Below are 26286 nucleotides of genomic sequence, written 5' to 3'. Positions count from 1 at the left end.
TTTTGTTTTTTTTTAACTTAGGGATCAGCACCTTGTCCCGTTAGTAGCGACTAGGAGTTGTCATACTGCTGCTGGTTAGAGGAGCTTAGACGATGAGGTCTTTGTCGATGTCCTCTGCAAACACAAAAACACACAAAAACATCATGAGCTAGATGGAAAAATGTGGAATAAAATGATAAAAACATTAAATATATTAAAATTTAGAGTGTGGAAAGAAGTGCAGATGTTTGGACCAAACTTTTTTCTTGCACAATTTTAAATTTTATGTTAAAAAGATGACAAGTATATTTTATCTTATGTAAGAATAAATGTTGACAGTTGAGTTTTCCAGACTACTAAAAGGCACAGACTATTTGATATATTAGTGGAGTAAATATTTAAGCATGTACCGCCAAAAAATATATTTTCCTCAATATAAAAATGTGATTTTGTTAACCCTCTTGTTGTCCTCAGGTCAAGGTAGGACTTAAGGAGGAAAAGAGGAAGGAAGTAAGGAGAGAAGGAAGGGAGGAAGGAAAGGAGTAAGGAGGGAGGGAGGGAAGGAAAGGAGGAAGGAAGGAAGGAAGGAATAAGGATGAAAAGAGGAAGGAATTTAGGAGAGAAGGAAGGGAGGAAGTAAAGGAGGATGGAAGGAAGGAAGGAAGCAAGGAATGAAGATAGCAAAGGAAATAAGGAAGAGAGGAGGAAGGATGGAAAGAAGGAAGGTAGGAAGGGAGGAAAGAAGGACAGAGGAAAGAAGGAAGGAAGGAAGGAAGGAAGGAAGGAAGGACAGAAGGCAAGAAGAAAGGGGGGGTGGAGGGATGGAGGAACAGTCAAAACAGACAGGGTCAATTTGACCCGGGAGGACGACACGAAGGTTAAAGGTACATTTCTGCTACATTCATTAACAGAAACATTCCTCCTCCTCCTCTTCCTCCTCAGTGTGTGTACAGTCAATACTTACGCTCCTTGATGCCGAAGCAGGCGGCCCACTCCTCCAGGGCGATGTATTTGTCGTTGTCGGCGTCGCACTCGTCGAAGAAGCGAGTGGTGCAGTGCTCCATGGGAACGAGGGGAGCACGCAGGGGAGAGAGCTCTGTGTGGGTCAGGTAGCTGTGTGGGGCAGACGGGAGAATCTGGTTAGACGTTAGTCAATGTCTCAAAGGTTCAAGTCTTCTCTATGGTTGAAATTTAGGCATTTGTGACAATTGTAAAGAGACTAAAATACTATAAGAGGCTTAAATATGTTGAAAAAGTTGATTTTATGTGTTAGAGTCAATCTACCAATGAAACCCTGAACTGGAGGTGCAGATTGAAAGTCGTGAGCATTTATCAGGCAGTGTGGGTCTAACGCCAAGTTCACATCATGTCGTAATTATGAGCAGCTGAGTGGGAAAAAAAGGCATTCACGTCAACTTCCAACATGTAATTCCTACTTGGCGATATCGGGGAATTTCTCACTGCTACGATATCTTTCACTTGGCTGAAACACTTCCAAGAGAGTGGACTCTGAAATGCCAATGTTGACATTTTAAGATAATTAAACCTGATATTAACACAATTGCACAAATAAAATTGAAACCTGCTTTAATTCGTCCAACTGTCAGAAATGTGGCTGATTAAGGCTGCATTGTCATTTACTTGTTGCTATGGGAACAACTACCATTCTTCCCACTCGCCTGCATGAAGATGGAAGATGTAGGCTGTATTTGGAGTATTTGGAGTCTTTATGCATATTAAAGATGAATAGGCAGCATATATTGACCTCTTCTGCATCCACTTGGACTATTGTTAGTTAGAAATAGTGCTTTTTTGTAGAAATTGGGGGTTGTATCCTCTAAAATAATGTCAGTATTTTGCTCTACATGAGATCTGCTGAGACTTCAATAGCAACAAAAGTCCATAAAAGGTCATTATTCACATTCACTCTGCTACCATCACATTATTAAAAATCTGCATTCAGCTGCATTTAAATCTGACTTTTATATCTTCATCTGCTGCCATCTCTTAAAACCACTGAGGAAATTTGGATATTAGCATCAGGGAACAAATGTGGGTTGGTGGGTTGGCACATTTGGAGTCCAGTAGCCACATCATCAGAATAAGTATTATTAAAGGGAAGAGCAGCTGCTGAACTGGTCCACACTGGAAACCAATCAGCTCTTGTATAGTCTGCCAGAAAGCTCAACCGCCGCCTGGGCACCAGAGATATTTTGGTGCCACGTCAGAGTTTAAACTGAATTCTGTCCATTTATGAAAGAAAGACAAACGTGGAACCCAAAAGAACCCAAAGCTTTTTCTATCTTCATCCTCCCTTCTTTCTTTTGGTACGTACCCATCAACGGGGTGCTGGTCAAGCTGGCCGAACTGCCAGTGGACGGGGAAGATGTACATGTTGTAGTTCTTCTCGAAGTCGTGGGCCAGCAGGTCCAGGGAGTGCTCGCCAGCCTGCAGTCTCTTCTCGTTCTCGAAGATTTTCTTCACCTGAAAGATTTAACGGACACAAACCACATCAGAAGAAATAAACGCCTTAACCCTCACATACTGCTCATATTCTGACTCATAATTAGTCTCTACACCAGTTAACATTCATAAATTCCCCATCAGCCATTAATGAATGTTTGATTTATCTTATGTTAACCCTCCTGTTGTCCTCGAGTCAAGGAATGAAGGGAGGAAGGAAGGATGGTAGGATGGAAGGGAGGCAGAAGGAAGGAAGGAAGGATGGTAGGATGGAAAGCTTGGAGGAAGAAGGAAGGAAAGGAGGAAGCAAGGATGGAGGAAGAAAGAAAGGGGGAAGGAAGGAAGGAAAGGAGGGAGGAAGGAAGGAAGGAAGGAAGAAAAGGAAAGGAAAGAAGGAAGAGAGGAAGGTAGGAGGGAGGAAAGAAGGGGAGGAAAGGAAGGAGGGAAGGAAAGAAGTAAAGAAGAAACAGTCAAAACAGACAGGGTCAATTTGACCCGGGAGGACGACACGAAGGTTAAAACAAGACATTAAAAATAAAAAATAATAATTTGCACAGCTGCACACTAAATTAAAGAATTATGCATTTTATTTCCATTTTTCTATACTGTGAGTCACATTAGGAAAAGACTGGCTAAATGCTAATATGGCTAATATGTAAGGGTTAAGTAAATGAAATGACAGCATATGGACACATAGTTAATAATCAATCTTATAACCACGTTGCTATGATGTTAGATATGCTTGTTATGTCGAAGCATTGCAGCATTAAATCAGCTTAAAAGCTCATTTTAGTGAGTTATTGGTGTTAAATCAGTGTAATGTGGAGTAAAAACATCCATAACTCCTCTCAAGTATTTAACATGTTTTTATAAACTTCACTTCAGTCTGAATGAGTTTGGAGGAGGACGTGAATGTTCATAAGTCACTTTAAGCATAAATAAGCATTAAACTCGCCCTCCTCCTCCGCACTCTGAAGTGTGTCTGAACCAGTGAAGTTTGTAATGTTTCTATTAGAACAGCTTGGAAGCAACTATTATTTAGTTTTTAGGTTATTTTATATAGTTTTTTTTGGTTTGTTTCCTGAGTGTCTAAAACTCACATTTGGATATTAGATTGTGCTTTTTAAATTGGTTGTTGTGTTGCTGCAAGATATATAAAAAGCTTTAATTTCCTGTTAACAGACTTAGACAAAAACTTGCCATCATTATGGTTTTGCATTCATAAAGGATTCCACTTCAACGTTATACTACAGCAATAAATATATCACATAGAGGAATAAAAGTAGATTTAAATTGAGGATTTAAAATACATAAACATGTCTTTACTACAGCATCTATGCTCTAATGTCTGTAAGCATGATGCAATACCACTTACGGCCACAAGAGGCAGCACAATTTTGATTTAATATAGGTCGGTTTTTTTTACTTTAACTTGCATTTACTGATTTTGGGGCCACTAGGGGGCAGCAGAAAGAAGTTGTGAAACCAGCATTGACACATCGTCACATTTTAAGTTGATATGGTGAAGTTAGCCAAGTTAGCAAACACTAGCTTATTTCCACATCCAGCAGTTTGGAGTCTGGTGAATAAAAGTCCAATATTCACTCTCTGTTAGCTCTGTTTTTGCTCTCCAACAACTCCTGAGGGAAATGTTTGGCTTTTTAGTGGCTAAATACTCCACTATGTTCACCAGCTAAATGCTTGTTTGCCATTTAGTGCTGAGCAGGTAGTGTACAGCGGCTTTTTAACAGCTTTTTCTAAACAGCTAAACAATGAGCTGAAACTTACTATAAAGCTCTGTAAAGTCAAGAGGAGCTACAGAATCACTGATAATGCTCTGTAGGTTCATCACTATGAGCCACGATCAACATTACACACTGTCATTTGGTAGTTTGGTGTTATAAATATCACAATTATGGCAGCTTCAATAGAATGAAAGTAAGTTTTTCTTCCTTTAAAGCTGAATCGCTGTCCAATGCTCCACATTCTTTAAAAGCTGACATGTTTAAGGTTTCTTGCAGAACCTCAAGGCCTGATCATTTATATCCAAAAAGTGCAATCGTCAAACATCTACATAACCCTGCACATTAAACAATTTCTTGCAGTGGAACATCTCAGAAGTGTAAACCCGTCTTTTTCAGAGAGGAAGATGAGGATGACTCACTCTGAGCTTCTGCTTCTCGTTCAGCAGGTTGTTACCCTCGTCGCGCTCGTACAGGGTGACCAGGACGTTCTTCAGCCAGTCCCTCATACGCAGGGGGAACTCGCTCAGCTCGCTGTCCATGCAGGCCTCGATCACTGCAGAAAGACAACAGAACAAGCTAATTTAAGTCATGAATCTGCCAATTTAATACCAAGTTTGTTTAATCTCTTCATCCCTATTTAGGCCTCTGTCTCAGGGTCCTGCTCGAAAATGACATACCCGAAATGAATATAGTATATCTCTGTAACTACAAGGTCTATATGAATAATATTGGTATCATAATAAAGGTAACACTTGTGAGATACCTGTAGAGGTGAAAGCATCAGCATATATCTTACTGGGTCAGATTAAATGAAGATTGAACACAGCATAAATTAAATATTTAATTTTCGCCTGACAAAAATCTACACTTTTAGAGTGAATAACACCTTCTGAATTATGTTGCTGTAGCCAAACAAACCTCTTGAAACTGTAGCATAACATCTGAACATTATCTTTGCCAAGTTTCATGCTAATAAAGTAAAGCACTGCAAAGTTAGAGAGATTTCAGTAGAGATATGTTTAGGCGCTCAACTCTGCACACTTACAGCAAATTTAAAGCCTGTGGAAATCATTTAATCCCTCAACTATCCCAAACTCTTAACCTGAATCCTGTTTTATTTGAGCATACTGAACCTTGATCTCCATTTGAACCCTGCTGCCCTGACTCTTCTCTTCCTCACACAGTTCGAACAGTGGAACAGAAATGCAGCCTACGTGTCTGGACGGATCCTGACAGCCCCCGACCATCAATCACACTGAACGCTAACAGCACACTGAGAGAGCTAAACCCTGAGCCTCTTAACTTATCACACGGGTGAAAGAAGTTTAAAAAAAATAAAATAAAGGGGGGATACCGCTACATGAAGATGAGAAACAGATACCACACAATGTCAAAACATAAAACGGAAGAGAAAGAGAAAATTCATAAACTGAAACTGAAAGATAATGAGATTAAATTCCAGCAGCTAAAGTGGTTAGATTAACTTCTGGGTCATTTCAACACATAAACAAACAAGGACACATTGGTGAGAATTTGGCTCTCTCATCATATTTTCCTTCAATATCTACATCCTACTTTCTGCATGAGTCTCTGATAGTATCTGAAATATTTCATATGGTTGAGTCAAGGCCAGTGGGATTAGACATGGAGCCGTAACAGATTTATAAGTAACCCTGGTAACACGGATAGCTTCAGTCTTTCAGCTGTAAATCTTCAGGTTCTCAGTTTTTTTAGGTTTTGAGATTCTCACATTTGCAAGATCCGATGTAGTCCAGGTGCAGCTTGTGGCCCTTCTTGGTTCCCTCCAGAGCGCACTTGGTGGCAAAGAAGTGGCAAGAGGACTCGTAGGTCTTGTTGTCGGTGCCGCAAACCTGCAAAACAAACCAAAACAAAAAAGACCTATATTGATTAATATGGTAAATTGTGTCTATTGTAATCACATCCTGTATATGATCTGACTCTACATTTGCAAATTTGCACACTAGACTCTGAAATTACACACTTAACTTAATTTTCATATTAATTCTTCTATTGTTGTATTTTAACCCTCCTGTCGTCCTCCCGGGTCAAATTGACCCCGTCTGTTTTGACTGTTCCTTCTTTCCTCCCTTCCTTCCTTTCCTTCCTTCTTCCTCCCTTCCTCCCTCCTTTCCTTCCTTCTTCCTCCCTCCTTTCCTTCCTTCCTTCTTCCTCCCTTCCATCCTTCCTTCCTTCCTTCCTTCCTCCCTCCCTCCCCCCTTTCCTTATTTCCTTTCCTCTCTTCCTTCTTTCCTTCCTTCCTCCTTTCCTTCCCTCCATTCCTCCCTTGCTTCCTTCCTTGACTCGAGGACAACAGAAGGGTTAAGTGAAATATCTGTATTTTCAGTGTTACTTAAGTTATGGCTCCTTGCACTTTGGTCAAAGAGAAACATTCCTTCATTAGGACTATGCTTTGCAGAAATATATAGTAAAAATGGCAATAAATTTGATTTTAAGTATATTTGAAGAAGATTATAGGTGTAAAATCAACAGTGGATGATAGCAGCTCCAGGCTTTATTAACTGCAACTAGCATAAATAGATATACTCAAATCTGTAAAGTTGGGTGGATCAATTCGAGTTGCATTGTGGGTAATGTAGGCGCCAGATAATGACAACAAAAAGGTTTAGGCTGCATTGATTTTGGTCCTTTTTTATAGAGGTGCACTATTAAGTCTGTGGAGTTTTTAAATGAGTTCAGATTGAAGGAAAAAACATGCAGCATATTCTCAGTCAATATTTCCCAGACTTAGCACTCATAATAATTATAATTAGGCTTCTTATAAAAACATATTTGCACTTTTTGGAGGTAGATACATGTAATTTTCTAGGAGACAGGGTTGTCATACCAATCAAGACTAAATTAGATATAAGAATAGTTTCTCCTCTTATTAAACTTGACAAAAACATGTTAACTACCTTTTTGTATCACTTAAACATTGCTTTTCTCAAGAATGGAAACAGTATGTTATTATAATATCTCTCACCAACTTTATTTTGAAATCTGTTGTTAACTAAAACACAAATGGGACTGATTTTAGTTTTGAGTTGACTTTTTTTTAACCCTCCTGTTGTCCTCCCAGGTCAAATTGACCCCATCTCTCTTTTGACTGTTCCTTCTTTCCTTCCTTCTTCCCTCTTTCTTTAAGTTTTCCTTCCTTCTTTCTTTGTTGCCTTCTCCTTCCATCCTTCCTTGCTTCCTTCCTTCCTTCGCCCTTTCCTTCCTTCCTCCCTCCCTTCTCTCCTAAATTCCTTCCTTCTTCCCTTCCTCCCTTCCTTCCTTCCTCCTTTCCTCCCTTCCTCCTTCCTCCTTTCCTTCCGTCCTTCCTTCCTTCCTTCCTTCTCTCCTTCCTTCCTTCCTCTTTTCCTCCTTATTCCTTTCCTTCCTTCCTTACTCCTTTCCTTCCATCCTTCCTTAGTTCCTCCCTTCTCTCCTTACTTCCTTCCTCTTTTCCTCCTTTCCTTCCTCCTTTCCTTCCTTCTGAGGACAACAGGAGGGTTAAAGAAATATTGGTGTGATTGTCTTTGAACTCACATGCTCGAACTCGCCATCAGGAGTGGGGCAGGTGGTGGGGTCCTGGCACACACACATGGGGGTGTTGCTGTCATCGACCTCGCACACTTTGCCCTTCTTGCAGTGGTGAGTCAGGCAGGGATCTGACGGAGAGAGAAAAGCACCAACAGGAGAAGCATTAGAGTCTATTTTCTCCGGGATAACAGCAACAGTCCAACACACAGAGACGCTCCACGACTCAAATATTTTCCAGTCGTTCAGGCGTTGGCGTTTCTGCCAAAAGAACACTCAAGCGAATTCATTCATGTGTGTGAGTGACTTAATAAGGAAAAATGACGAAATTACTGTACTAAAAAGAAAATTCCCATTTAAAGAGGTTACGTATGAATTTAGCCACTGTTTAAAAAATGCTGCCTCATGAAGAAACCGAGCAGCCAGACAGAAGCAGACACAAGTCCATTTCAGTCACACTCACAATAAAAGCTCTGTAGAAACGACTTTTCTGGTCGTAAAAAGCAACTCAATTTGCTCTTAAGAGTTATTTCACTTACATTAAATCACAAAATCACCTGTTGCTTGGACCACAAACCTCAAAGAACACATTTAAGGAGGTATTTGGGTACCACAATATGATTTTTATGGCTTAAATGTGAGTAAATAGTCCTTCTATTAGAGGTGAAAGATGCGGTTTAAGATACAGGTACCACAAATGATTAAAATAAGACTTTAAGTAAGTGGCTGCGTATCAGTTTGGACATATTCCCACCTTGTTAACTAATGTGTTTATAGTCATTTTAAGATTATATAAGATCATAACACCCATAATCTTCCTTTTCTTCATTCGTCATGACCTTTGATGACCCCCTTACCTGTTTTATTTTCATCACTGATATATTGATATGTATTAAATATGTACCAGATACACATGAATGCATCATCATAGTGTTTGTTAATACTTGTTCAGTTTAACTTTAATAGCCACAAAAGTGACTAAAAAGCATTTTCTTAGTAATCGCTTTATAAAATCCCAAATAAAAGTTGGATTCACAGTTTTTAAATAGTTGTTAATAGTTGATATTAAACAGGTTTTGCCCACTAATCATCCCTATTTATAATAAACATTTAAAAATCCCTTTATAATGCAGTGTAAGTAATTTAGGAGAAACTCCTCATTCCTCAGTGTATTTAAAGCTTATCTGAGGCCTTAGGATTAAATTCCCCTTTTCTGTTTCCCTTTTGAGCTGCAGTGGAGTAACCACATTCATTTTAATTTAAAACAGGCTTGAAAAGACTAATTTTAGACAGCTAAAGCCTCATTTTCACTTCAGACAAACAGCTTAAAAGATTGTGAACTTGTCCTTTAAATGTAATTTCATGAAAACGGTTATGAGAGCTAAACAGAGTAACACATAAATTGATTTTATTGGTGTTAAATTTTGTAAAACATTTACTTTTCAATGCTTTTAGTAAACATTTAATAGTATAATAAATGAGAATGTATTGAGGTGGAGAGGCAGATATCTCCAAGCATTACGGCACCACAGCAGAGTTTAAAGCACTTTGGATGAATTGATTAACCCTCCTGTCGTCCTCCCGTGTCAAATTGACCCCATCTGTTTTGACTGTACCTTCCTTCCTTCCTTCCTTCCTTCCTTCCTTCCCTACTCCCTCCCTCTCCCTCCCTCCCTTCCTTCCTTCTTCCTCCCTTCCTCCCTTGCCTCGAGGACGACAGGAGGGTTAATACCTTCAAACACATTTATTTGTAATGGAGTAATTTTCCACTGCCCTATTAGCTAAATTGAACTACAATAAAGGAGTTGTGTGTATATATTTTCCTGAACAAAATGTCTCATCCAGTCCATTAGTCTGACTGTACGATGTGTTTTCCTGCTGTTGGTGCTGCTGTTGGTGCTGCTGGTGCCTGCGGCCGGCTGGTTAACTGGGCTGAGCTGCTTCTTAAAGCACGCAGGGTGGAAACATGTAATTACAGCCGTCTCCTCCTCACAGAATGAGGCAGCCTATCATTACAGATGTTTGATTTGCCAGACTGAGGCGTCACCAAAACAACCCTGCAGGACCTCACGGCACAGATAGACAGTGTAGCTGCAGGATGGAGGAGCGGGGCGAGACGCAGCTAAATCAAACATGTTGTCATGATGTGGTGAAGGACGATGATAGATTTTTTTTTAAGTCTCGGGAGTTGCTGGAACTCCGACAAAGTGCAGGATTTATGGATGTATGAGTTCAGCTCTTTGAATGATGTCAGCTGATTTTAACTGTGTGTGTGTTCATGTATATGTCTGTACAGTGAGGTGACGTAATGGACGAACTTCTTCAGGAATTTCTACTTTGCTTTACTTTCTACTTTGTATTTTACTTAAATATTGACGTTTTTGACAACTTTACTTCACTTCAATACATGTTGGAAATACAGCTTACATTTACAACTTTACAATTTCCCACACTACATTTGTTTAACACTAAAAAATGGACTAATAAATACAGATTTCTGCGCAGTTTCACAGTATTTTATTAATGTTTGAAGGTCGAGACTAGCTTTGCACTTTGGATTGACTTGACTGAGAATCCCATTTTTTAAAAGTGAATTTATCATTTTATGGAATTGTATTGTCTTTTTAATCTTGATATGTGTTTATTCTATGTCCTGCTTTTATTGTAAAGTATAAAAGTGATATATAAATGACGTTTATTATGGTTCTAAGTAGTGTTTCTTTTCTGAATCTGACCTCATTTCATTTCGTCTCAACATTTACATTTAGGGACACAGAAAAGCAAAGTTATTACATTTAGTTGGATTTTTAGATGCAACATAAATGATTTTTATTCACATTTTCACTCAATACTTGTATTAATGCTGTAGTTATCATGGTTGGCCTTCTCTTCTACTTTAGATGGTTGTATGTGTGCATGTTTAAGTGCTGTGCAAAGCAGAAAAGAAAAGGGAGTAACTGTTTTGCAGGAAGCACATGTACTTGCAAGTGCTTGAATTAATTGTGCATGACTTGAATTGAATAGATATTAATTTTGTGTTCAGCTGATTGAACAAAAAATTGGCACAAGAACTCCTGACATAGAGAAAAATATGGTGACAAAACACCACTACACATCATCGGTTAAGGTTACAGACTTAATTCAGGTCGATGTCTTATGAGTGTGAACTTACTCTCAGCTGTAACGTCTTCAACAACCTCGATGGCTTCGTCAAACTCTCCGATCTCAATCTGCACGGGGTTGGCTCCCACCTCGGTCTCCTGGGGGGGGGAACACAAGAGGTCAAAGGTCAGACTGTAAGCAGATTAAGCTCTTTGAAACCACACATAGAGGAATTTTAATGTCATCTGGGCCTCGTGAGCATTGAAAGAGAAACACGTAACCCTCAAAGAGCCTTTAAGCAATCTTTCTAAACTGATAAATCTTCCTTTAAAAGCACTTTTTTGACTTCGGTTGAGTTGATGATTTCCATGCAGCAGTACTCCGGTCTATTTCTGCACGATGTCCACTTAAACTAAAACCGCCTAAATATCCGTGGTTTTCCTGAAAAAATAAGTTTAAACGTCACCACTAAAGAAGGTTCCTCCCTGAAGGCCAAACTGGGTCTGGGAGCAGCGAGACCATAACATCCAACAATAACAAGCAGCTGGATCCACATGTGGTGAAGCTATGAAAAAACGTAATGGCTTCCTGACCGGCTGGCGGGCCGAATACGAGGCTAAAATTAACAGCTGTGGGATCTCTGGTCCCGCTGGACCTCTGGAGCAGGAAATGATAAAACGTTCACATGAAGACTCAATCCAACCTTTTGGTTCGGGGAGATTTCTGCAGTTTTTTCAATGGTGGAAAGTAACTAAGTAAATTTACTCAAGTGATTTCCTTCTGTACAGTTTTGAGGTATTTGTACTTTCCATTTGATGCTACTTTATACTTCTACTCCATTACAATATACTGGGCCCCACCCTTAGGTTGGGAACCACTGGACTAAACTAGCTAACTGTATGTAAAGTCGTGATGTCATATATAATAATATATCACTACTTTTACTGTAATACTGCATACTACATCACTCATAATACTGCAGTACTTTTACTGTAATACTGCATACTACATCACTCATAATACTGCAGCACTTTTACTGATTTTCCATGCAGGACTTTTACTTGTAATGGAGTATTTTTACATTTTTGTATTGGTACTTTTTCTTAAATGAAGGATCTGAGTACTTCTTCCACTGCTAGTCTAGTTTTTCAGCAGAAAGCATGAAAGCTAGAAATTAGCTGGCGGAGTTTTATGTTTTCTCTCTTTCTATTTGTTTTAATGACTTATCAAAAGCCTCAGAGTTGACAAATGGATTTTGGGGGATTTTTGTTGAACAAATTGATACGATTTTGCTAAAGATTCAAATCTGGGAATTCAGCCATTAGCTGATTATCATTTTTCAGATGTGACTATATTCTGCTGCATTCAAGTCCTGGGGGAAACGTCTGAAATCAGGGACTTCAAAGTCAGCTGCAAACCTCTTGTTCTTATGCAGGTAGTGAAATGTTCAGATATAGTTTTCACTTCTTTAGGCTTCTAAAAATCAATCAAATGAAATGTCAGGTGTTGCTTTAGTGCAAGGATCAACATGCCAAAAAGTTTTTGAAATGTCTCAAAGATTGTGACATGGTATTATAATCAAAAATCTGAGGTGTCATCAGATTATGCATCATCTATATTTTCTGACCTTTGTCTTATTTTTCATTGTGAAATTCAGCTTTCACCTCTTTAGGCTTTTTAAAAAGAAAACCTTCCTTTTTGAGTTAAACAGCTTGAAACTCTTGTGATGTCCACTCACGATTAATTGAGTTTTATAAGCATCTTCAAGCCAAAAGGTTTGGGAACCACTTTTTAAAACATCTCAAACATTTTGTCTCTTGGGGTAACTGCTCGTTCATGTCATTCATCAAGTCTGACAAACATGCAGGGATTCATGTTTTCTCAGTCATTTCCACAGCTTCCAGTTTCTGTTGTTCTTCCCCATGATTACCTGATGCATCAACACCTTTACAAATCAATGAAAATCAAAGTGAGTCACTAAATCCGCGGGCGCTCACATGTAAAGAAACTACTGTCACATGAACAAATACCGCCGCACTTCTCTGGCTGCGGCGTCCAAGCCCTCAAAAGCTCCATCCCGGATCGGATAATCTCTCAGAGCAGCTGCGTGACTCAGGAAACACATCACAGACGCCAAATCAAACTCAGATGAGGGCAGAAGAATTTTTTGGTCGAGTTTCCCAAAAGAAATCACTGATGTAAAAACATTGGAGAGCTCCGCAGAGCTTAAAGGATAAATTCTGTTTATAACCAGAATGTGTCTTACAGTATTTTCATAGTTTTGGGACATAATTTCTCTCAGTTATTGTAACACTGAACGCTCCGATCTGGGAACAAGGTGACGTCATTACAATGAGGTAACACTGGGAATCAAACTGGTTAAAACTCAGATTATCTACCGACTTTGTTGAGGTAGTAATTTTATTATTTGCCTTTTTTCCTCAACAAGGGGGAAGATTTGTTTACTGTATACATGATTCTTGCCGTTGTCTGATTGCCATGTTTGCATAGTCCTGCCAAATAAGTCAATACTTGCACATGTGTTGCACCACAATATGCTTGTTGTTCAGATTGGCGAAAGAAAATTTTTGGATGATGACTCAGGAAAAAAAAAACACCACAACAAAAAACGAACCACCATGTTAGAAGAACATAAAAGACATATGTGATAATTCTTCTCCTCTAATTCGATCCAGCAGCTTCTTTACTATAAAAAACATGATGTTAATATGTGTCTTTGTTCTTTATCAAACACCTGATTGCAATTACTTGCTTGTTAGTTGAAGTTGGTTGAAGATTTAAATGATTAAAGATGGACAAGAAGTCAAGAAGTGCTGCAAAAAAAAACATTACACTCCACATGTGATATCATAGAAAGCTCCAGAACAGCTACTCAATGGCCCTTAAGATGGTTTATAAGCTACTTAACAGGTATCTAGGGCTTTAGGTTGGCGTAATTTAAAATGTTCTCAGGCTTTTTTAAGGTCTTTTTTTTTTTTTCTTGGCTGGTATAAACAGGACGAACATCTGGACTGACCTCAACTGGCTCCTCGGTTACTTCCTCCTCGATCATTGGCTCTTCAGTGACTGCCTCTTCCACGATGATCTCCTCCTCAGTCTGAAACACACAAACACATACACACACACACACACGTTAAATCTTTATAACTCGTATGAACACACACTTGGATGGTCACAGGGAAGCGCTGGAGTGGAAAAAGATCTCACACACACGCACAATTTGAGTCTTTACACACATGAACACACAGCCAAACCTACACTCAGGGGAGGAATTTGAGTTAGGAAAACAAACATTTCATCTTCATGGACATGCTATGACAACATGCACACACCCACGAAGAAGATACACACACACACACGCACACACATAGACAAAAAGGCACACATGGTAGCTGACACGTGAACACATAATCACACAGGAAAGGAAAAGGGAGATGAGACACACACTCAGGAAAATAGACACAGAGGGAGGAAGATAGTTGTAAAGACTAAGACAAAAGGAGACCACACACACACACACACACACACACACACACACACACACACACACACACACACACACACACACACACACACACACACACACACACACACACACACACACACACACACACACACACAGAGTATAACTTACAGGAGCAGCCATGGCGTGGCCAGCCAGGCACAGAAGGAAGACGATCCACACCCTCATCTTCAAAATCTGTGGAGACAAACAGAGCAACATGTGAGACAACTTCTCTTTCATCTAGATTTTCCTTTCATCGTCATAGTTTCATTCCTAAACCTTTTAATTATTGTTTCTCCCCTTAGAGAGAAATGACACCCAGCAGTGGGATGAAATGAAGAGGACGGACTTTACACTTTTTAAACTGTGTGCAGTCCGTAAGCCAATCCTTCTCAGAGACATGGTGCCAATTCTTTTATTTTATGAGATGATTTTTGGCTCAGTAGGAGGAGGCGGGTGCTGTTCAAGGCTACCAACTGGACATCTTCAATATCACGCTGAACATTTTCAACAGAGATTTTCAGCATTGCTTCAAATCTTTACTGTATTTTACTGTTTTTACCCAAACTGTGACCTTTCTCTAACCCTTCCCAAGTGGTTATTGTGCCTAAACCAAACCAAACAGCATGAAATGAGATGCAAAAAGGTTCAAATGCACTGTTAAATTGGTGAATCACTTACTTTGGCACATGTTCTGCACCTAATTTGAACGGTTGATCAATTTTCACTACCTTTGCAACTACTGCAGATCCTCAAATGATTCCCTGAGGAACACCCCCAAAACAACAGACTGTTTTGTTTTTTCTTATGAGGAAGTTTAAGATGCATGAAAACATCTGAGAAAGTTCTGAATTGGAGCAGTTTCCATTTTGTCCCTGAATGCACCATTTTGCACCCACTTTGCAACATTTATGTGTCAAGTTTTATCCAAATAAAAACAGTCAACTGTAGAGAGACAGAGAATATTTACTGTAATTATATCTTTATTTCACAAATGACCATTTATGGAAGGCTGAAACTGCTGAAATTAAAGCTTTCTTGTACTTTAACCATAGTTTTGAGCTTATTTTCCCATTTTGATTTATGTCTACAGTTCCTCTTCAGGGCTGATGTTACTCAGATTAAAATAAGAATTAAAATCAGAAACATCTACAGTCAAAACAATAACCAACTCTTGTGGCGTCATGAAGCCCTGCAGTCGTTCCGAAGATAACATACATAACTCTCACTACTGCCTAATGGAAGCTCTCCAGTTTCCTAAACAAAACCCTCACTGTTTGCTTTGTTTACCGCCAGGCTGTTTGTGGTTTGGTTGAAAAAGATTCTCCCTCCTCTTATTTTTGCCTGCTGAATGAATGATGTCGTCATTCAGAGCATTCAGAGCGCTGCGGTCGAGATGCACAGAAGCTGATTGCACTAAATTAGTCTTCAGTTAGACATCAGGCTGAGTGAGTGAGTGTATATTCTTGCCATGTGGATGGAAACAGGCGTGTAAACAGCTCCCTGCAGCATTTTTCCACGACCCGAGGCAACGTACATTTTTATTACAAGTTTATATTTTTCCACCATACCTGTAAATCGGAGAATTACTGCACTTTCCATTTTGGCCTGTTACAGTAAATCTCTGAGCACATATTTACATTTATAAACCAAAGACAAACATATAAGAACTTGACCCTGATGTGGGATTTTGTGCAGTTGGATCAGAGAAGCGAGGCATTAAATCTGCCAGGGTTAGAGGTTTAAATCTCACTGCTGCCACCTGTATGATACTTAAATGATAGTAAGAGGTGATTTGGATAAAAGCATCCAACCAACAGGCTTATAGTATCAGATTTATACGTAAGAACAAGCCTCCATGTAGCTTTTTTCATGGGAGAAATATATTCTGATGGTAATGTTTGTTCATATCCTAGAAAAAAACATAGATTTATCATTTTAATGGGGAAATGGGAACAGCTTTGCATAAAATTACTATAAAGGCTGTCTGATACTGGACTTCTGAGGTTGATAACAATGTTTAAGAGGTTATACAGTTTTTCTTAAGAGTCAATTTGTAAGAAAGAAATTACACTATGCTTTATTCAACAACATTTTTGGTGATGTTTTGTTGTTGAGCGGACTAAAAAAGATGCTACCGGAGACGAGCTGTGCAACATAGTTTAATTTTGATGGACTTGTATTGACGCTCATGCTGGTTGGCACCTCGCTGCGTGTCCGTTAATAATTGTAATGAAAGATCTATGACCAAAATATTTACTGATGGGAAATTTTATAGTTGAAAACAGTGCCATCTAGTGGACAAACGATGTAACTGCAACACTTTAATCCTACGACTAATGTATTTTTGACATTTCAACACTTTTATTTCTTGCTTTCTTCCTTTTTCCAAGTACAATAACGTTCAATTGGACGATAATATAGTCCATGCTAGCAGTACGGCTCTGAGGGTGTACCACCAAACTTCTCAACAAATAGCTCAAACAAAAAAAAATCTTCGTATCATCACTGTGAACATGTCATCACACAACTACGCCCAAGCAGCTACAGCTTTTTAGAGCTACTAACATTTTATTAATACATACAAAACCCTCCTTAATCCACCTCTGACTTTATGTGATTTTGTGGTGGATGTGCTAGAAGAAGAATGAGTCATAGTTTCACCGTCTGTTTCATCGAGTCTACGGGCTACGACAAGCTCTTTTGCATCAAATTAGTTGGAGAACGTTTTCGCACACAAAGAGGTGCAGATTTGCTATGAGATAAGATGTGGCTGCTGTGAGACGAGAGCTCCCTATCTGTCTGTCTGCCTGTCTTCCTCTCCTCTCCATCCGACTGTATCTGAGCGTCCATTGTTGTGGACTCGACGTGTAATTCTCTGCTTCCATCTCCCTTTCATCAAGTCTCATCTGAAGGACTGAATAAGGGTTCCTTTGTCTGGTAATGGAGCGTGACATTGCTTGGTCTTTCTCTCTCTTTCTGTATTAGTTATCTCCCTCTGCACCTCCATACAGTCAGCTGTTTGAAGCAGACGACCAGAAACTATCTCTGACATCAAACGACGTACTGTATATAGGGGTTAGTTAGTCTCAAGTGTCTGGAGAGGCTGCCTGCCAAAGATCAAAGCTCTCGACTCTCCATTTCCTTACATATATCGATGTTGGCGTTTGTTTTGGCTGGATATCAGAAAGAACCAAAATTGCCCTCAACAACCCCTGAAACAACAGGTTGCATCTCCTGTATTTGTTTTTATATTGTTGCTATGAGATTCTTCATGGAGAGGCAATAAGGCTGAAGTGAGTTGACACAGTTTGTGCAGTTTGTGCAATATACTGAACGCTGCAGGAGATCAGCGGGGGGATAATACAATTTACAAAACAAGGCTTGGAATAGTCTGAATTCCTGCAGTTCCAGTAAGGAGGCAGCAGGTTCAAACCAATGAAATTAATAAAAATAAATGATCTAATCTTGCTTTTCTTGACGGTTACCCTTTTGGAAATTACAGCAATTATCAGCTCAGCTATTTGCAGGGAGATGATTGAACCTGCTCTCAAAAACATTGCCTTGAGGGAAAAGTAGACTTGGTATCTTAGGAGGAGGTGGAGGAGGAACACTTTGTTCAGCTGGTTGCTAGTTGTCCTGAAAAATGCAGGAGGGCCTCACGGTATGAAGCGTCTGAAAAGGACGACGTGTTTAGACAGATGCTGTAAAAAGGGTAAAGTTTGCATACAGTCGACCTAAATCGGCGGGTGTTGACATTATTGCGTGTGTTGTTTGACAAACCCTCAAGCATTACACAAGCTTTCTGTCATTTAGACTGTAGAGACTTTGTGATTGTTTGCCTGCAGGCACATTTTTCCTCTCTTGTTGTTAATCTCAAAATAGCTCGGAAGTGATTGACATGCTTGATATTTGGTGTAATCCAGATGTTTAAGATGTATCATTCTTTCGTGCGGCGAGTTTGTACAGGTCTTATCATCAGATAAAAACCCCCAGAGCATGACTGGAGAGCCTGCGACTATGTTACAGTTCAACGCTAACGAAAATGCTGACATTTTCTTACATTACACCACTGATTAAAAACAAGAAGCTTCTCACAGTTACACAAGAATCTACAAGTTGTACTACATTAGTTCATCAACCAGACTTCTGTGTTTTGTCATCTTGTGTGCTCTGGAGGCTGAAACAAGATCAGTTTTGCATTCTTTCCACACAGTTCAGTGATAGCACGCCAGCTGCATTCAAAAGGTCAGAGAGGACACAAACATGTACTGTGTGACTGATAGTGCAGAAAGCTCCAGAACAGCTACTAAATGGACCTTGAGGTGAGATTGTTTTGTCATGGTTGAGAATGAACTTTCAACGAATGAACTTTCAACTTTTAAGTCCTCAGATCCGTGAAAAGAAAAGTTTGAACATCTACAGTTCTTCAATAATTGAGTGAATTAGCTGATGAATGCTGTTTCATATGGCAGAAAGCTCCACAACAGCTACTAAATGGACCTTGAGGTGAGATTGTTTTGTCAAGATCAAGAATGAACTTTCAACCTCAACTTTTAAGCCCTCAAATGCGTGAAATGTTTCAACATCTACAGTTCTTCGATAAGTGAGTGAACTCAATTAGCTGATGAATGCTGTTTCATATGGTAGAAAGCTCTGGAACGGCTGCTAAATGGACCTTAAGGATGTTGTAACATCTGTGCAGCTTTTTCTTTTCTTTTGGTATGATTACAAAATATCATGTTGTTGATTTTGACTTCTTAGTAAATATACTTTTTGGAAGTTTAAACCTTTTTTTGCAGATTAGATATCAAACTATATGATAACATAGCATGTATGGTTATGCAGGTAAACTGAACAACCTCACATAGTATAAAAAGTATATAAAGTTAACGGCACCTCAACCAGCTAAAACATTAAAATGTTTCTTCCTCCACTTTTTTGTGTTAAAAATAATATAAAACTCTAAAAGGATCCATTCTCCATAGTGAGTGCTTTAAATTGAACATTATTGTGTAAAAATTGAATTGAATATTTTTACTCTACTTATAGTTCATGGAAGGCTATGAAGACGTCCTCCTCCACTTCAATCTTGTTATCATGCAAAGTTAAGCTTTTTTGGCAAAATCATGAAAGTAATTTCTTGTGACTACATGGGAAAAAAAGCCATATTTCTTCTGTGCATGCAAACCGTACATGCTCTCTTTGTAAACTATAATCTAAATTATATCAGTAGAGCTGTAGATCTCAACAGCAAATCATATCTTGGATCTGCATTCCTGTTTTGATATATAAGATGTGGGAGTCTGGACTTTAGACACTGGAGAAAAGAAGATTGTGACTGTAAAAAAAATTTGAATCCCAGATAGGCAGGAAAAACATAGCAAGAGAAGAAGAGATTGTCCCGAAGCTACTTCCTGCTGAATGCTGTGGTTGTTCTCGAATTCTCCTACAAGTAACCTCTGATTGAAGAGAATTAACGATGATGGTTGTGACATTGTTTTTTTCGTCCCTGTCAAAGCAAATTTTTAAAATCAGTGCTTCAATTCAACGTGAGGACTTCTACAATGATGACCACTGTTTGTGAAGGTCCAGAGATGTCGGGCCAAGAAGTCATGAGCGGGCTTGGACGTGGAAAAATACAGAAACTTCTGGCAAGAGGTCGCAAACAGTGACGTCTCCAAATAACCTGCACACACACACACACACACACACACACACACACACACACACACACACACAAGGAAACTTCTCTGTGACCGTTCAAAGAGCCGAGCTAAAAAAAGCCGTTCTGCTGACGGGAAACTTCATAAAAAAGAAAACTTCTGACACACTTATAAGTAGCGCGTCTGACTGAGAGCAAGCAGAGCTAAATGAGATCGCAAAGAGACGGGGGAAAAAACTAAAAACAAAAAACGGTCTCATCTCCGAAAAAGGTGTTTGATTTGGAGGGACACAGTGTTCCTAGTCGTATGTCCACTTTAACATATTCCTATTTGGTCAGAGAGTCATTCGGCTGGGCTCGGCAGGAAGGCGGAGGAGGCTGGACTGATGACGTAACAGCAAAACAAATTATTTTATTTGGAAAGCTGCTCTCATAATCAAATAGGGTTGACGCTAAAGGGGAAACTTCAGGCTCATAAAGGGGCTCTTTTTCCCCCTCAAATGTATTTAATTTGGGAGGTTAGTTAGGTAAGCAAGTGTAAACTCGCTACGGAGGAAAACAACCTGCCGCAAATACAGATATCGCCCTCAGTTTCTCTCCAATGTCTCTCTCTCACTCTCTCTAGCTCTCTTTTTTTACCCCCTGTCGCACTCTGCTTGTCCTCCTTTTTTTCCATCTCTCTTTAAAGGGTGCAGATTTAGAGGAATTCTTTCTTCTTCTACTTCGTGACATAACAGGCGGGTTTGGAAGCCCGGAGAAAAACAACCTGTAGCAGTTCGTCTGCCAGCAAAACAGTGCAAACAAACAACACTGGCATGAAGAAAAGGACTGTGAAGAGGCAAATATTCTGTAAAGACTCTGAGAACGAACAGTGATTTCCTCTGTCTGTGCTGAGCTCTGTAAGACTGGGGACTATTATGAAGGAAGGAGATTGTAGTTAATAAAATTCCTCTCAAAAATGCAGCTGTAAAATATGAGGATTTAATAGTTTGTTTCCTCCTTTCAGTTGATGTTTGCATCCAAAATCCAATAGAAAAGGTTCTCCATTGATTGATGCTTCTACTGCCTCCAATGATTGAAATCCCAAGAAGTCATCAAGAAGAGGATGCTGATGCTGGTTGAGTATTACATCAGTTTTTAGTTGGAAGTCCATCATCCTCCTCTTGGATGGAAATTCCCACATAAGGGAAGAAGATTCTTGTCTCCAACCATTTGGTCTTTATGAGGGAGTTGATGCAGAAAGGGTCAAATAGGTGTCGTAAACACTGTCCAGAGAGTCCGGCAGTAAAGTCCTGCTAAACCCTTGTAATGTAAACTGTTTGAAATACATGTCCAAGCTACAGAAGGTAAATGATCTAATAATGGCCCCAGTGGATGTGGTCTATTCAAACAAATTAGAGACTGCATGGAAAAAGTGGAAATGTAAAAGCTCACATGGCAAAATTCACCAATTTCAATACAGCAAAGTGATGTTTACTCACTTTTTTAACACTAATACGCTTCAATTTTCACTGTGATTTCTTAGTGTTATGCTATGAATACTGAAAGAAACTTAAGGCAAACACTCCTTTACACTTTGTAATTTGATAATCACAAGAGGAACATGGGTTAGGGTTAGGGTTAGCCCTACCATCGAAAACAGTATCTTAGATCGCACTGTAAGACATAATGAGGAGCTTTGGCGACCAATGTTAGCCAAACATTTAAGACCAAATTCTCACAATGTGGCTGCTGCTATGACCCAAATCAGAATATGACATGAAATGACATTGAATGCACTGGCTGGTTTCTCCAGTTTCTCAAGTTTAGGTGAAAGCACGCTAGTTTTGTGACATGAACCTATACAGTTATTGTTGTTGCACAGTCTAAATGTGACCTTAGCAAGATTAGATAAAATATGAAGTGTTTTCTAGTTCTACTTTTTGCTACTCCTCATTAGTTTGACTAAAAACGTGAAATATGCCACCAAAATATAAGAGTATGGCTTTTACTATCATGTTTTAATACTGCAACCATGTGGCAAGCAGCCATAATAAAAGGACTTTTTGGTCTTTTAATGGATTTTATCGATAAAAAACAAAAAATAAAGTAACAGCAGTTATATTTAATGATGGAAATGACTCTAACACTAAGCCAGGATGGATCAAATCTTAAGAAACTTCAAAAGACACTGAACCAACATTCAAATGCCAACAAAAATGAGTCATATACTATTTACTATTAAAGAAACAGGACTTAATTGCTTTGCTTGCTTGTTTCTTTCAATATAAAGTTAACATAATGCATATCGATGAAGCTCTGCTATAACAAACTTTGACTTTATCGATGGAAAACTTCATCCTACAGCTATACTGTTTACTTGTTTGAATATCAAACTCCTTCAAATCAAACTACAACCCCCTCCTTCTACTTCGTCTTGCAACCAGACACCTGACAAATTCTTTCCCTCCCTAGAGAGCTCAGAGGGGGGGAAATCCCTTCATGTCAACTGGACAAAGGGTAGTTTTCACAGAGGCCGCCAGTCATCCCTATCACTCAGGAAACCCTGTGCACAAAGAGCACAAACAAGAAGAAGAAGAGGAGAGGAGTGTGGATATGAAAGTCAGGATATCTATGTAACCTGAGTTTCTTGACACCTGATCTCTTTTCTCAGGTTTTTGGTTTTCTACTTTTCTTTGGGCGATAAACAGTTTGTTTCCCTCCTTCCTTCTTTGTTGTTGTTGTTGTCTTTTTTTATGTCTTCTTCTTTGAGTTTTCCACTGTGGTTTGAAGCCAAGATATGTTGTAAAAAGTTCATTGTCTCTGCAACAATAGTTTTGTATCCTGTATATTGTTTTGCCGTCATCGGGCGTGCCATCTGGACTGATTTCAGGCACATGAGTCTTTTGCTAAATTGCAGCAGAAGTGTGATTTACTCTCTTTCTTTTAGCTTTCATCACATTTTTCTTTCTCTTTTCTTTCTTCGTGGCCTTTTAAGTTACTGTATTCTTATTTTTAATAGTCTATCATCTTATATTTGATCTTGCTTTCTGTTGTTTCTTTCTTTCAAACAGCTTCTATGAAGATAAATTAGCTTTTTTTTAGATGTTACCACTCAACAGATTTATGGTTTTAAGTACTTTTGGCATCTCCAGTGATTCGTTTCACTCTTTTTGTTGTGTGTAAACTATAAGAGGCCACGAGACATCGACTCTATGGGGTCAGTATGGCAGACGGCCAGCAGGACTCTGTGCAAAAATCACATGAAGAAGAAAACAACCTGTAGCAGTTTGTTTTAAAGATGCATTAAAGAGAACAACTTTTTTTAAATATAAATGTAAGTTTTGCAGCCCCTTTAATTACTGATGATAGTGATTTGACAGCTCACGAAAACATCTACATTATCTGATCTTAACACTCACTGTCTGCTCACAGGAAGCTTGTAATTACTGAAGATGAACTGTTGGTTAGTCTTGATATCCACCACAGAAAGTCTATTGAGCTCAAAGACAAAAGGCAGCACTTATCCCACCTATAATAATTGATGGAAGTGTTAAAAGACTGAATAGAAACATGTCTTCAGTCTGAACCTCAGAGGATGAATCATTCCCTTCATCTCCTCTGAGTTTTTTCCACTTGAGTAAGTCTGAGTCACATCTTGTAACTCTTCTTTCACGTGTCATCTCTGTTCTCATTTGCTGTCTTGTCTCTCTATAAACTTGATACGTTTGCTCTCTTTTCTTACTTTCTACGACTTATTTGTTGTTAATATTTCTCCCCTTTTCTCCTTTGTCTGTTTGTTACCATCTCTCTGTCTTTCCCTTTCTTTCTTTCTCTCTTGCTGACGCTAAACTCCAGGTTTTCTTCTCCACGTCAAGCCCAGACAGCAGCACAATTCTTTCTTCCTGTCGGGGGATTAGTGCTTTTCTAAGAGATTGCCAAGCTGGCCCAAAATTTCCCAGCATCCTCATATCCAACACCAGCACCCAACTCCCTTCCCCTCCCTCTTCCACCACCACCACCACCTCCTCCTCCTCCTCCTCCTCCTCCCACTTCGGTCCAGACCTGCCACCTCAACAATTAACCAGCCAGAGACACTCTGTCTCTACCTCGCTCATACTAATGCAGACACATTATCCTCCAGTCTTTCCACAAACAGCTCGGGAAAAAAATCCTCGACAGGTGTGACAAACACGGAAAACAAGAGCTTCTTTTAGAAGGAGAAAGGAAGAAGGAAAGAAAGGAAGAATCTGCATCACCTCTGATCAGATTCAAACATAATGCAGGAAGAAGAGACACAAGAAACAACTTTACTTCAGCTTCTAGTGGAAATGTAAAAGTTTTCAAAGACTTAAAATCAAAGTACACAGATGGCTGAATATTATACTAGCATGTGATTATTGAGTATGTGATTCTGACACTATAAGCATTAAGCTGCTGCTATACCAGCCTCTGCTTTTCTGGTTTCCACCCAGTTTTCTACACTGGCTGCAGAGATTCAGCCACAAGCACATTGTTTAGGTCCAACACTGATGTTGTGGGTGATAAGGTCTTAGAAAAACACTGCTAAAGGTGTTGGATGGCATTGAGGTCAGAGCTCTGCATAGGCCAATCAACTTCTTCCACACCAAACTTGGAAAACTATGGCTTTGTGCACGAGGGCATTGTCACGATGAAACAGTAACACACGATATCATGGATTTCCTTTCATTGGAACTGAAGCCTCGAGCAAAGCACGATAAACACACTAAATGTCTCTTTCACACCACAACCCATCTCTTGTGCATGTGAACGTGAATGAAATCCGGACACTTGAGGGCATCTGAACTAACTCACTCCGAGCGTTACAAACAGCTGGTCACCGATCGCCAAGGCAACCCGCATTCCTTTACATGAGAGTAATCAGAGAGAGAGAGAGAGGGGGAGAGAGTGGGAGAGAGGGAGTTGCAGAGGGGAGAGATATTTGCCTGATAAACGTCCCCATTGCACTCAGCATCAGGCTATGCTGGAATCTCATCCACCCCCGCTTCTCCTCCTTTCTTTCTCTCTCTGTCTCTCTTCTTTTCTTTCTTTCTTTCTATGTGTTCATTTCACTAACTTTATTTGTTTTGCAGACGTGCATTTACAATTTAAAAAAAAAAAAAAAACTCTTACAGTGAATTAATCATCATCACGTGAAAACACAAAATAAAAGAAGTTCATAAATTAAAGCACATATGTCAGGCTCTGTGTGTGTGTCTGCATCTCCCTCCTTCCCCCAACTCTTAACCCACAGCCCTCCTCCTCCTCCTCCTCCTCCTCCTCCTCCTCCTATTGCCGATGTGGCACACAATACCACCACACAGAATTAATTCTCATAATCACAGCTTGTTTACCTGCAGGCAGTGATTTTCCTCGCAGCTGTTAAACAGTAATGACAGGGAAGGATTGTTCACTGAGGTTTGAGGCTACAGAAACTGCTTTTTTTTTAAAAAAAACCTCAGGTGTCACTCATTTTAATGCATGTTTTAAAAAGAAAGAGTAAATAGTGAAAACCAAGGGAGGAAATTGAGAAATCAACACAGACAAACACAGACGCAGGTATTTCGCTGTGAATGTTTGCTGGATGTTTTGTTTTTTTTACACTAGGTTGAATTTTAATGCAGTCGCTGGTGAACTTTGTGCATGTTAAACTTGTTTGGTTTACTTTTGTTCACACTGACAGAAAACCTCACAGAACTTGTAGATTTTTCTTGATTTTGTTGCAACTAACAAAATAAATATGATGTAATTTTAAGAGAGAAATCAGTGCTAAAAAAGTTCAACTTCTGCAAACTCTTAAACCTAAACTCATAAGTGTAGTTTTATGGCTCTTTATCACAAAGAAACTACAATACAAATGTTCTCAGTAAGTTCTTAACAACCTAGAACCTTCTTTCCCTCTTCACAAAACAAAATCTTACACTTGCAAAAGGAAAACAATATTACGTCTTTTCTGCACGTTGCAACAAGTCACATGATAAACAGTCACAGGAGTCTAAGTCGTGCAGCTGCAGAGTGATTCTTACCTTCAGCTTTTCAGAGCAGGGAAACCAGAAGAGAAGTCAGCTGTGTGCAGGGCCGGGACGATCTAACAGCCTCTCCAGTTCACACAGAAGACATTTCCAGTGGGACGTCCCAGATAGGACCCAGACCCCCCCACCCTCCATCTCCCCCCTCCCCTCCCCTCCCCAACACACACACATACACACACACACACACACACACACACACACACACACACACTCGACTCAAACCTCTCATTG

General features: G+C 39.4%; 1 protein-coding gene across 1 annotated transcript; it reads right to left on the bottom strand.

Moving 5' to 3' along the window:
* Positions 1 to 26123, bottom strand: sparc (secreted protein, acidic, cysteine-rich (osteonectin)). The gene is made up of 10 exons (XM_053324169.1): positions 26050 to 26123; positions 14488 to 14553; positions 13870 to 13950; positions 10903 to 10990; positions 7740 to 7861; positions 5938 to 6058; positions 4607 to 4740; positions 2315 to 2463; positions 944 to 1092; positions 1 to 114 (listed from the first exon to the last, which is right to left on the bottom strand). Exons 2-10 carry the CDS (start codon positions 14542 to 14544, stop codon positions 86 to 88), a joined length of 930 nt encoding a protein of 309 aa, XP_053180144.1. The 5' UTR covers positions 14545 to 14553; positions 26050 to 26123; the 3' UTR covers positions 1 to 85.
* Positions 26124 to 26286: the final 163 nt, after the last annotated feature.

This window comes from Scomber japonicus, chromosome 8 (assembly GCF_027409825.1).
Source record: "Scomber japonicus isolate fScoJap1 chromosome 8, fScoJap1.pri, whole genome shotgun sequence".
Classification (NCBI taxonomy): domain Eukaryota; kingdom Metazoa; phylum Chordata; class Actinopteri; order Scombriformes; family Scombridae; genus Scomber; species Scomber japonicus.
This window is presented reverse-complemented; position numbering and strand designations above follow the sequence as displayed.

Excerpts from the sequence above, each read along its gene's own strand:
- sparc (XM_053324169.1), bottom strand. The coding sequence starts at position 14,544 with ATGAGGGTGTGGATCGTCTTCCTTCTGTGCCTGGCTGGCCACGCCATG. Across the intron at positions 13,951-14,487 it reads GCCACGCCATGGCTGCTCCT|ACTGAGGAGGAGATCATCGT; the intron begins GTAAGTTATACT and ends TGTGTGTTTCAG. Across the intron at positions 6,059-7,739 it reads CTGATGGCGAGTTCGAGCAT|GTTTGCGGCACCGACAACAA; the intron begins GTGAGTTCAAAG and ends TTTGTTTTGCAG.